The sequence below is a fragment of the Papaver somniferum genome, chromosome 5 (genome assembly GCF_003573695.1).
Source record: "Papaver somniferum cultivar HN1 chromosome 5, ASM357369v1, whole genome shotgun sequence".
NCBI lineage: Eukaryota > Viridiplantae > Streptophyta > Magnoliopsida > Ranunculales > Papaveraceae > Papaver > Papaver somniferum.
Window position 1 is genome coordinate 115,933,918 of NC_039362.1, and position 12,248 is coordinate 115,946,165.

The window sequence follows — 12,248 nt, forward strand, 5'->3', positions numbered from 1 at the left end:
GATTGGATTGTTCGAATTCAGTAAACATTACATTGGCCATGCCATGAATAAGTTAATATGAGGGTGTGAAGTCCTGGTTCCCCTCTTTTGCCACATAATATTGCTCAATGTAGTTGACAGGAATTCTTGTTTTACACTTTGGTCATTCGCATTGTCATACCTTATTGATTTACGCTTCAGTTTCATTTTTCTTTCCTTACTTTGGACTAGCATATATGTTACCTCTTGCTGCAGTTTCATCAGCATGACTTCATAATATTTTTGTTGAAAATTTGCAGACAAATACTATCTATGTGGTGTTGCGTACTCTCATACACAAGGGTTTATGTGTCCGTATCGCAACATAAGGTATTGGATAGGTGATTACCGAAGAGTACCTCCAACGGAAAAAGAGGAGAAGTTTAATCAAGCCCATGCTCGATTGAGGAATGTGATTGAGAGAGCATTCAGAGTATTGAAAGTAATATTTCCCGTCTTAAGTAAAATGCCTTCTTACTCATTTGAGACTCAAAAAGAGATATCGTTATTGCTTGCATGTCAATACATAACTTTCTACGTCGTAATGCATTGGATGATTGGCTATTTAAAGAATATGAGAATGAGACATTTGATATGAATGAGACACAGGTGGAAGTCGAAGTGGAAGCAGAAACGGAAGAAAATGCACCTCGTCTGTTTGGACGACAAGAGCAGATATATATGAACAACTTACGTGATGAGATAGCTAGTCTCCTTTAGATTTTGTTGCTTCTTTTATGTTTGTAGGAATGAAATCTTTAGATTTATTGTTTGGTTATTTTTTATTTCAATATATGAGATGGCTAGTCTCCTTTAGATTTTATTGTTTCTTTTATGTTTTTAGGACTTTAATCTTTAGATTTTATTTATGATGTTTAATATGTTTAATTCCATCAAAAGGGAAGTTGTTTAGACTGGAATGGAACAATTTGTGGTGTTTCAGTAGTGATAAATGTTATGGTTTGAAATGTGCATAAGGGTATTTTCTGTCCAAAAAAATCCAGTCAGCTGAGTCAGGTCTGACTTACAAAACAAATATATTTTCTGACTCAGACCTTAGTGAGTCAGATCCAGATGAATCAGGTGATTTCACTCAGATCCAGACGACTCAGATCCAGATGACTCAGATGAGTCAGTTGCAAATAAACAAGGTGTTAATTATATACTAAACCACAGTCGGTTTAGGAATCAAAAATAATAATTAATATATTCATGCTGCAAATCTGGAACAAGTTACTTTGAACCCCGTGCAAGAAACCCAAAAAGAAATTGCAAGGAACTTTACAGATGTCTGATGCCTTACGGGGTATGAACGCTTGTTAAATTCAGTAGAAATTGATTATGCTACACACCATAGCTTGAAAATCACAGTGGAAAAGGACGAACCATCAATCAAAGTTCATATATTTGAAATACACCAGACCCGTAATGGAACACAGACTTATTGAACTCGAGATGCAAATCCATGCACTTTATTTATTACTAGTTTAAATTATTAGTTGGATTGTCTTCATTCTAAAGCACATAACTTGCAACATATACAACACACAAGGGTAGATTTAAATATGCTTCCATGTACCTGTAGATGGTGATATGAAAAACCAAAACCAAAAATAATTATTAGTAGGAAAAAATTAACTTGTTTTAAATCCACCCAAATATTAGCTTTCCCTTTAGTAAAAGTGGTTTTCTCCCTATTAATTATCTTCTCGAATGGGCCAATGCAGATGTTAAGTGGTCCAACTCAACTCTAGAAACCAGGCTCCGAGCCTTTTACACGTTTAGGATGCTCTAGGCGAACTAATATTTTGGAGCTTTTCTATCCTGGCTAAATTGGGGCTTATAGGGATTAATTGGGGCCTATAGATTTCCAAATCCATCCAATGGAGAAGGGTATTGGGTGTCTAAATTTGTTGAAACTACCAATTTACCCTCTAAAAAATATCAATAATACAAATATACCCCCATTAACTCTTAATAATAAAACCTAAAACTAAAAATCAGTTTCAATTCTTTACTTATAAACCGATTCTTCTTCTCTTCTTCTCCCTTTTTTTTTCATTTTTTCGAAATAAAAACATCGTCGATTATCGACGATCCAAATACGATTAATCGTTTTCTTCTTCTATAACATGTCGCCGAAACAAGCAAGAGTGAAGCATCCTACTAACAGGAAATTTTCTAGTGTGGATAATCCCGGAATTGTTGAAGCAATTCGAAATAAAACGAAGAAAAAGGTCGAGGAAGTTGAACCATCTTTGATCGCACATGAGGATGAAATGGGTCGAATCATGTACTTTTCTATCAACCCAATCCTCTAAACTAGGTTTTAGTAACATGCAATCACTCAAACATCGATAATTTTGATTTCAAATTTATCCAGGTTTATCAGAATCGGTTTATGTTAGTGTACATGTGAACCGATTGTATTAGGAATCGGTTGTTGTTCATGCCCTCATATCCCGATTGTGTTGCATGTCTTTTCTGGTTCGAAAAATTTGAACCAGAATCGGTCAATGTTAATACCAACATAGCCCGATTATGTAACCGTAGGGATACCGTTTTCCTGTATCTTTTTTTTCGCTAGAATCAGATTACATATGTGTCCACACAACCCGATTGTGTATCCACTGCTTAGCCATAATGGAATTTCATTTGCATATATAAAAACCGATTGTTGATGTGTAGTGTTACAATCGGTTTTTATAACACTATCGAGTAAACCGATTGTTGTAAGAAAGAATTCCCAATGTTTATGTAACTTTTTCTTGTTAGGATCGGATTACATTAACACTTATATAATCCGATTGTCTATGTGTTATGTTAGGAATCGGTCTTTATATGTATCTCGAGTAAACAGATTGTATACCTTGAATTCAAAAATGTGCATTATATTCCATTGTTGTTTGTTGCTTATCTCCGTATTTTACAGGCCAAACAAGGGAAAGCAACAAATTCAAGTCGAAAAGAAATATAAGAAGAAAAATGACTTTGAGGATGAAGGTGATGGACAAGAAAGTGAGGATGAAGGTGATGGAGAGGTAGGAGAAGTTCGAAAACAAGTCCTAGGAGGACATGCTCAAGAACAAGTCCAAGGAGGAGAAGTTCAACAACAAGTCCAAGGAGGAGACGTTCAAGAACAAGGTAAGACAGATGGCAAGAAAGATAGTCCAAAGAAGAAGAAAGGGGATCACATGCCCGACCTGGAGAAGATGTTTCCTCGCGGCTTTAATGATCATGTTTTAGGGTTACCCGGTGATGGAGGACAGGTGTTATGGGGGTACAAAGAGAGTTGGGACGCGATCGTCTTCCATACCATAGTAACTACCTAAACCTTATGCTATGTAACATAAAACTTATTATCCGTGTAGTGTTTTGATTATTGTCCATCGGATTTGTTTTGCTTTATAAGATCACAAGGATGTCGTTCATCGTATGAAGCCAGGAATGTCAGGGACTATGATGAAGAGCTGGCCACTGCAAGCAATAGAATCAAACATCGGAGAAGTTGAGGAAGTAATCGATCTAATCCAATCTACGGGGTTGTTGCCTGCGGTCGATAATTCAGATCTTCGTTACTACAAACCTCTTTGTTCCGCCTTTGCCAAGAGATATTACGGGGAAACAGATACTTTTCATCTTTCGTTTGGTGAAATGACGATGACTCCAAATGATGCAAAGTTCATTACCGGGCTAAGCATAGATGGTAAATCCGTGAAGCACAAAGGGTACGCGCAAGAGCTTGAGTGGGACAAGATTTACGCGTTCACCAAGGAATTGTTCCAATGGGATGAGGAGATGACCAAGTCACAAATGCTAGTAGGAAAATATAAGCGGAGGATATTCCATCTCTCGAAGTTGAGGGCACTCTTCAGTGGAACAAAGAAACTTCATGCTGAGGGAAAACAGGTGACCAAGGAACGTATCTTCGCCACGTCCAATGCGTATGTCCTCTACGTCCTGGGATCTGTTATCTTTCCCGACGTTTCCGGTGCCCGTGTGAACGCCAACTTTATTCAGTTCTTGCAACCATTTGATAAGATTCACGAATACTCTTGGGGCACCGCCATCCTTGCACACTCGTTGAACGAGTTGAGAAAGGATTTCTAGGACTGACAGGAACCAAATCGGAGGGAATATGGATTTTCTGCAGACGTGGATATATTTGCATTTCCCAATATTTGCTGCAAGGGATTTTGAGAACAAGGAATGGGACGTTAACTGATATGGATACATGTACATCTGCAATAGTAAGGAAAAGTCCCAAGATGCGGTTTATCTGAAGTTGAGACGCCAGTTGGACAACTTGACGACGAAAGATGTTGTCTTTGACCCTTACAAAGGGGGTTTGGCCAAAGGAAAAGGAAAGATGGTTGGGTGCGAAGAGCAAAATAGTTATTTTGGGCCGTTGTTTCACCCAAGAGGATATGTAATGTACAACCCGACGAGAGTCGCAAGACAATGCATATGCATACAAAAAATCCCACAGGAGCACAAGAAGTTTAAAATCGATGAGAAAAAAACCAAGTCAAATGATAATGATATTGACATTGTTCACGGCTCTTTACCATCATGTAAATATTGGGATAAGGAAAGGTACAATGGATATGCTATGGATGGTCGATTGAAAACAGATGATGAGGCAATTCCGGATTACATGTCGTGGTACCTCAATATTTCGCATACTTGAGTGATACGAGTAGATGAGAGGCCCCGGATAGAGGACAAAGATACAACTCTCGAATTCGTGGTGTGTATTATTTCTCAATTACGGTTTTTTTTAATTGTTTTAGCATTATTTGTTTAATGTTTGTTTTTTCTCAAATGGAAATAGAGAAGACGAGTTGGGCACTTGATAACCCAAGCACAGATAGCTATCAGGGGAGGGAAAAATGTTAAGGCCAATGAAAAGCTGATCGATGAATTGAACAGTATCGAAGATGTGGAAGCGGGTGCAAAGTTTGGGGAACCGGTGGAGGAGGAGGAGACAAAGAAGAAAAACATGAATAAAGTCTCCCCAAAAAAATATTCTGAAGGTGCATCGAGCAGCGCCCAACATGATAAACGAGGACGAGGTGGTCGTGGTCGTGGATTTGGTTGTGGTGGGGATGTTGATGAATGAATGGTTTCAAACTTATGTATTTAACTATGGATAATTGTGGTCTCAAAACTTATGTCTTAAACTTATTGTCGAATTATGTTTGGTTATATTCCTAGTTTATGAATGACTGAATCTGTTTTTTTTTTTGAAAATTGTTTGTGTTTGTCTAAGACACGACAAAAGAACCAACTACAATGTGTGTGTCCAAAAAATGCATGACTCTGGAAGTTTTTTATGTCACAATCGATTCACATTTACCTGTATAAAATCCGATTCTGACATTTCTCCAGGGGTATAATTTTAGAATCGGGTTTTGAACGCGCACCACATAGACCGATTTGGGAAATTTTGTTCACCTGGTTTTTAAGTTTTCAGAATCGGTTTATAATGATACTTTTAAAGTCCGATTCTGACAAAACAAAAAATTCCGGAGTTTAGGAATCGGTTTATGTGGGCATCACATGTAATCCGATTCTTGTGAGGAAAAGTGAAAATGTTCCTGTATCTTTTTTTGACAAGAATCGGATTACAAGTGACATATTAAAGACCGATTATTGAGAGGCAGATTTTGACAACCTTCACAATCGGTCTATGTTGGCGTCACATGTAATCCGATTCTTGCAAGGAAAAGTGGCAGTTCTTATGTAACTTTTTTTGCCGAGAATAGGATTACATATGCAATATTAAAATCGGATTATTGAGAGGCACATTTTATATGATTTTGCAAGGACGCAATCAGACTATGTGGACATACCTAAACGCCGATTGTTTGAATTGAATTTGAAAAAAAATAGCCGTTGAGTCCTTATCTATATAAGGACAACCTCTTTGAGCCACTCCCATATCACACACCTAGCCTAGAAAATGAAACGGGAACCGTATGAAGATTTGTGTCTCGTTAAATCGTTTGTTAATACGTTCCATGAACGTCCGAATGAAATCTATTCAATGTTTTGGAAGATAGTTAAAGAGTTCTTTTACGTGCGTACCGGGAATCCCAATAACCGCAAATGGAGAGACTTGGCATTTCGATTCAACTACATAAATAGTGCAATGTGAGAGTACGTAAAAATTAGAAATATGGTGTACGACTATCATCCACGAGCTCCTCTTAGGGGAAAAGTGAGTAGTCCGATAATATTTATACTTATGTCATCGTTAAAAGTTCGCATACTAACACTTAAGAATTCATTGAAGTTCAGCTGGAACGTTTCAATGGACTATGGATAATCGTAATGGGGAAACTAAGTTCATTCACCAGAAAGAATATACGACGTTGTACCGACGTGCTCGGAGGTTCATTGACGAACATTTGATGTGTCAAATTCTAGAATACCCATACTGAATCCTATATATGTAATGCGCTAATTTCCTAAACTATGTCATGAATATTTTGTTTCTGAAAGTAAGGCATAATTGGATTATGTGGGCATATTTAAACACTGATTCATGTAATCGGTTTATTTGGCTATTAAAAAAAACGATTCTGGGTTTACTTCATCCTTTGAAAAAAGTCAACCCAGAATCGGTTTATAAATGCACTAACATCAACCGATTCTGCATTGAGTTTTGGAAGAAAAAAATTAAAAAAATTTCAAGTTTTGATGATGAATTAATGGTAGTTGATTTCAGGGTTAACTTGATTAAACATCATTTAATCAGCCAAATTAGCACTAATCAATCAGGGGTAGTTTTGCAATTTAGTAAAATAATTGGATAAGAGGTTACCCATTTTATTTCAAATTATTTTTTTTTGTCTTGTAGTCACATGCCCAAATTAATCCCTATAGACCCCAATTTAGCCAGGTTTTCTATCAGATAACAAATCAGGAGAGAGGTAGATCTTTAGATCTAGTAATTGAATAAATACCCGGTTCCGCAAATACCCTTATCACACAATAAATATGCCCCTCTCCATTTATAGGCCCACTTTGGTACATTAACATTTTTTGTTCTTTCCACATTCACCTTTTTTTTTTTTAACATTTGTTTCTTATTCTTCTTCTCCGTTTAGGATTTACATATACAGAGAAAACCTAAATTGAAACCCTCCACCGCCATCTCCATCGCTACCACCATCAGCACCACACCAGTGTTGTAACCACCATCACCACCTCCGCCACCACCATCACCGACGGTGAGTACAGTTTTAACGAGAAAATCAATAATTTCTTTTTCAATTTCAGATCTAGAAAATATCTCTGTTTCTCTTTTCTCCTCAGCCGTCACCGTCACCACTACTATCACCATCGTTTCAGTATGAAAGTCGACTTTAAAGATCGATAAGAACAATCTACATGAAAATTATATCAAAAGGTAAACAATCGATTGTGTGTTTAAACTAGTTTACATTTCTTATTATTTTGGTATTGATTCAATCAATCTCAATCTAATCTTCGATAATATCTATCTGTTTTTGTTTCAAATCTTCATCGGTATGATTTTAACTGGTTTCCTTTTAATTTTTATTTCATTTGGTTTTGATAATAATTTTGCTTATTACTAATTTTATTATATTCTAAAAATTCATTTTTGGCTTGATGATTCTTGACATAGATCTTTGCTGCTATGGTCCAGAGTTGGTACTTTAATCCACTGAAGGCATAATATAGAAACTATGGTTCAAACTACATAGTGTACTAAGAAACCATTAGTGGTGTCTTGCATTTTGTTTTCTCTTATTAATAGTTTTGTGTTTATTCAAGGCCAGATTTGGTGCCCCGGTGAATCTGTAACTCAAACTATCATTGTTTTACTAAGATCTCAAACTACTATTGTTTCACTAAGATAAATGGTGGTTATATATCTCAATAAGAATAATGCATCATGAGGTAAGGTAAACTTTTAGAATACAAAGTAGACTTATGACACTTTTTTTTGTATGTTGAAGGTGAATGCAAATTGTGAGCCGAACCATAAAACCCACTATCGATCGATTCAAGGTTTATTTGAAAATGTGTAGTTTTCACATCATGCAAGTAATATCAAAAATGTTCAAAATGTGTATTTGAATCCTTTGCCTGCTCAAATGAAAAACTGTTAGAGTACTGCTCGGTCGAACTCGCAAGTGTTGCTATCTCAAGCTTGTTTGTCAAGTTTAGTTTCCAAAACTATAGGTCTTGATTTCTAGTCTACTAATAGCTAAGTCTCGGACTAGGATAGAAAGTGTAGTTGAGATCTAGACTCCACGGTGTTCATCATGCAAAGACGAAGAACTACTCAAGGAACTGGTGGAACTTCATCGACAAAAAGGTATGTGGAGACTTGAACTTATCTATCACTCAAAAGTATACTTTATCTCCTATCTTGAGACAAAAGTTGTATTGCTATATAGACTATGATTATACACATGTACTATTTCGAGCTGAGTTTATCTCGCTTATCTATTTCTCGAAATATGTGTTGGTAAGATTTCGTTTTGGCCAAGTTCATCTTTACTAGTGACGAAAGTCATATTAGTTTCAATTACTTAAAAATCGCTTTGACGAAAAATAGTTCGGGAACAACAACTATATAACGTCCTCTAAGAATGTTTCAATGATTGAAATGAGAGTTTAGAATACATAACCATGGTTGGATATAAACATTGTGAGACAACTCATATGTGTGTAAGTCCAATATCCTCGAACCAAAGTATGCGTACTTTGCTGCTCAGGATAACCGAACTAAAGTCCACGTACCAGTACACGTACTGTCGGAAGTTCACATCCCGTGAATTTCTGCTGGAGTTTGTGAATTGAAACCAAACTTAATCCGGGTACTTAAGTACGCGTACCAGTAAGCGTACCTAAGTAGGTTATTTTCTAAAAACAATTTAATTCGTGAACTAAGACATTTATATTTTAAGGAATGCAATCTTTGCAAACCGTGGCTATAATGTTCATGAATCGATTCGAGTGAATCAAAACTGTATTTGTTTCTGTTAGAGCATTACTCGGTCGAACTCACATGCGCTGCTATCTCAAGCATGTTTGTCAATGTTAGTGATCAAAACTATAAGTCTTGATTTCTAGTCTACTATAGCTAAGGTCTCGGACTAGGATAGAAAGTGTAGTTCAGCTCAAGAACTCCATGACAATCATCATACAAGACGAAGGACTACTCAAGGAACCGGTGGATATTCATCGACTAAAAGGTATGTGGAGACTTGAACTTATCTATCACTCAAAAGTATATTTATCTCATATCTTGAGACAAAAGTCGTTTTTCTATATAGACTTAGATTATACACATTTGCTATTTCGAGCCGAGTTTATCTCGCGTATCTATTTCTCGAAATATGTGTTGGTAAGCTTTCGCTTTAGCCAAGTTCATCTTTACCTAGTGACGAAAGTCATGACAAGTTTCAATCACTTTGAAAATTGCTTACTTTGACGAAAAATAGTTTGTGAATAACAACTATAGAATATCAACGTCCTCTAAGAATATTTCAATTAATGAAATGAGAGTTTAGATTATATAACCATTGGAGGATATAAGCATTGTTGTGGAAACAATATATCTATAAGTCCTTATTCCTTGAACCGGAATAGTGGCGTGAGCCAAGTCCACGAACTGGCGGAAGTTCTCGACCCGAGAAATTCTGCTGGAGTTTGTGAACTCCGTCCGGGAACTTAACTCCGCGAAACCCAGTCCGCGAACTTGAGTAGGTTATATCTAAAAACGATGTTTGTGAACTTATTCTTATATAAACTAAGGAATGCAAATTGCAAACCGTGGCTATATATTTCGTGAACCGTTTCGAGTGAATCAAATCATTTTTGCTTCGATTGTGCCTTGTGTAGTTACATAAGATTTCCTTGCAATTGAACAACTCTCTAACTAGTTCATTTGAGTCACTTGAACTAGTTATGGTGAAGAAGAATATGGTTGATATGAAAGTGATCATATGGCTAACCATTTGGTTGACTATTGTTGAACCAACAAATGTACAAGTTTGGTTACGGTTACACAAGCCTAGAAACGTGCATTTCATTTGTGTGTAACAAGCTAGTTTTCGATCTAACGGTTGAAAGATATTAGATTGAATCTAATAAGGTTTTCATCTAACGGTGAATATTGAATGCTTTGTTACCAAGCTAACATTGATTGCAAACCCTGATTTGTAAGACTATATAAGGGAGAACTCTACCAACTGGGAAACCTAATCCCCACACCTTTTGTGTGATACTAGTTGTGATAAGCTAGAGTCGATTCTCCTTTAACCTTTGGTTTCTTCTTCTAAACCAGATTAACGACTTAAAGACTTCATTGGGATTATGAAGCCAGACCGATAATACTTTCTTGTAGTTGTGTGATCTGATCTTGTTGTTTCTATCGTACAAGTACAATTGTAATAATTGGCTTGAGATTGATATCTCTGATAGGCAAGATATAAAAGAAATCACAAACACTTCGTCTCATCGTTTGTGATTCCGCTATTTTTTTTCGCTGCGTCGATTAAGATTATTGTGAGGTGATTGATAATACTAGGCTGTTCTTCGGGAATATAAGTCTGGTTTATCAATTGGTTCATGTTCACCTTGATTTATCAAAAGACGGAACAAAACTCATAGGTATATTCGTGGGAGATGGATTTATCTTTTACCGTAGACTTTTCTGTGTGATACATATTTTTTTATTAAAGTCTTCGACTTTGGTTCGTAGCAACTTTTAGTTGTGGGTGAGATCAACTAAGGGAATCAAGTACGTAGCTTCCTGCTAGGATCAGAGACGTAGGATCATAATTGTACCTTGGATCAGTGTGAGATTGATTGGGGTTCAACTACAGTCCAGACCGAAGTTAATTTGAAGTAGGCTAGTGTCTGTAGAGGCTTAATACAGTGTGTGTTCAAATTGGACTAGGTCTCGGGGTTTTTCTGCATTCGCGGTTTCCTCGTTAACAAAATTCCGGTGTCTGTGTTATTTCTTTTCCGCATTATATTTTGTTATATAATTGAAATATCACAGGTTGTGCGTTGTTCGATCAATTAGAATATCCGACCTTTTGGTTATTGATTTAAATTGATTGACACTTGGATATTGGTCTTTGGTATCATCCAAGTTATCTCTCTAGTATTTGATAAAGACTCACAAATTTCTATTTGCTTGAGTATATATCAAATCGAGAGATTGGGATATAAACTCTTTGATATAATTTTTTGTCTAAATTGAGTCTGACTGTCTAGTTGATTCTCTAGAAAGTATATTGGAGTTTGTCCATAAAGATTGCTAAGCGAAATATTGGGTGTGGTTGTTGTACCCCCACTTTTTCAATTGGTATCAGAGCAGGCAAACACGTTCAAGACCTTACAAGTCTGTGTTTGTAGCGATCTGACTCTATGGACAAGAGTACTATCTCTGATAACGCAACATCAGTTCAGAGACTCTCGTGTGAGTTTCAAAGTCCTGAAACTTTTGAGAAAAACTCTATCTCCTGTTCCTTGACTGAATCTGCGTTCGACTGGGAGAAATCTCTTGATGAGAAGTTGGATGAACTTTCAGATGACAGTGATTCAGAAGAAGGACAAAGTATCGATGAGGAAGTCTCTCAATATATCAAGATGTTTGACCATTCTTTGAAAGAAAAGAATTCAACAACTTGCTTGAGTAAATACATGACTCCTCTTTGTAAAAAAAAAACAGAAAATTGAGAAAACTCTTTAAAGGATATGATGCTGGATATAATCTCCTAAAATCTATCGTTAAAGATCGTGAAGAAGATGTACGCACAAAATGGTCTGAATATGATAATCTTCTCCGACATATCTTTGTGATGAAAGAAAGACTTGCAGAAGCAGAAGCAAGATATGACTCTCAACAAAAATGTTTTGATGACAAAGAACTCAGTCTTCTTGCCAAAGAAAATTCCTTGGAGACTGACCTTGCAGTTGCTCTTGATAAAGTAAAATCACTGGAAGAGAGTGTGAGAAGATTCAATTCTATCTCTACAAAATTGTCTTATATGATTGGAGCATGTAAAGAACACCGTGATACACGTGGTCTGGGCTATAAAGGAATAGACACACCGGAAACTAGTAAGATCAACTTCGTTAAAGCTATTGATAATTCTTCATGTGACAAACCGTTTGCAGCTTGTAATGTGTCTAAGAAAAATTATTGTGCTCCTTCTAAATCTCACATGAGAACA

At 36.4% G+C, this 12,248-nt stretch overlaps 1 protein-coding gene across 1 annotated transcript; it reads left to right on the forward strand.

Annotated features, from left to right (window-relative positions):
• Nucleotides 1–2,150: 2,150 nt before the first annotated feature.
• LOC113279494 lies at nt 2,151–4,128 on the forward strand. The gene is made up of 3 exons (XM_026528188.1): nt 2,151–2,311; nt 2,951–3,287; nt 3,439–4,128. Exons 1-3 carry the CDS (start codon nt 2,151–2,153, stop codon nt 4,126–4,128), a joined length of 1,188 nt encoding a protein of 395 aa, XP_026383973.1.
• Nucleotides 4,129–12,248: the final 8,120 nt, after the last annotated feature.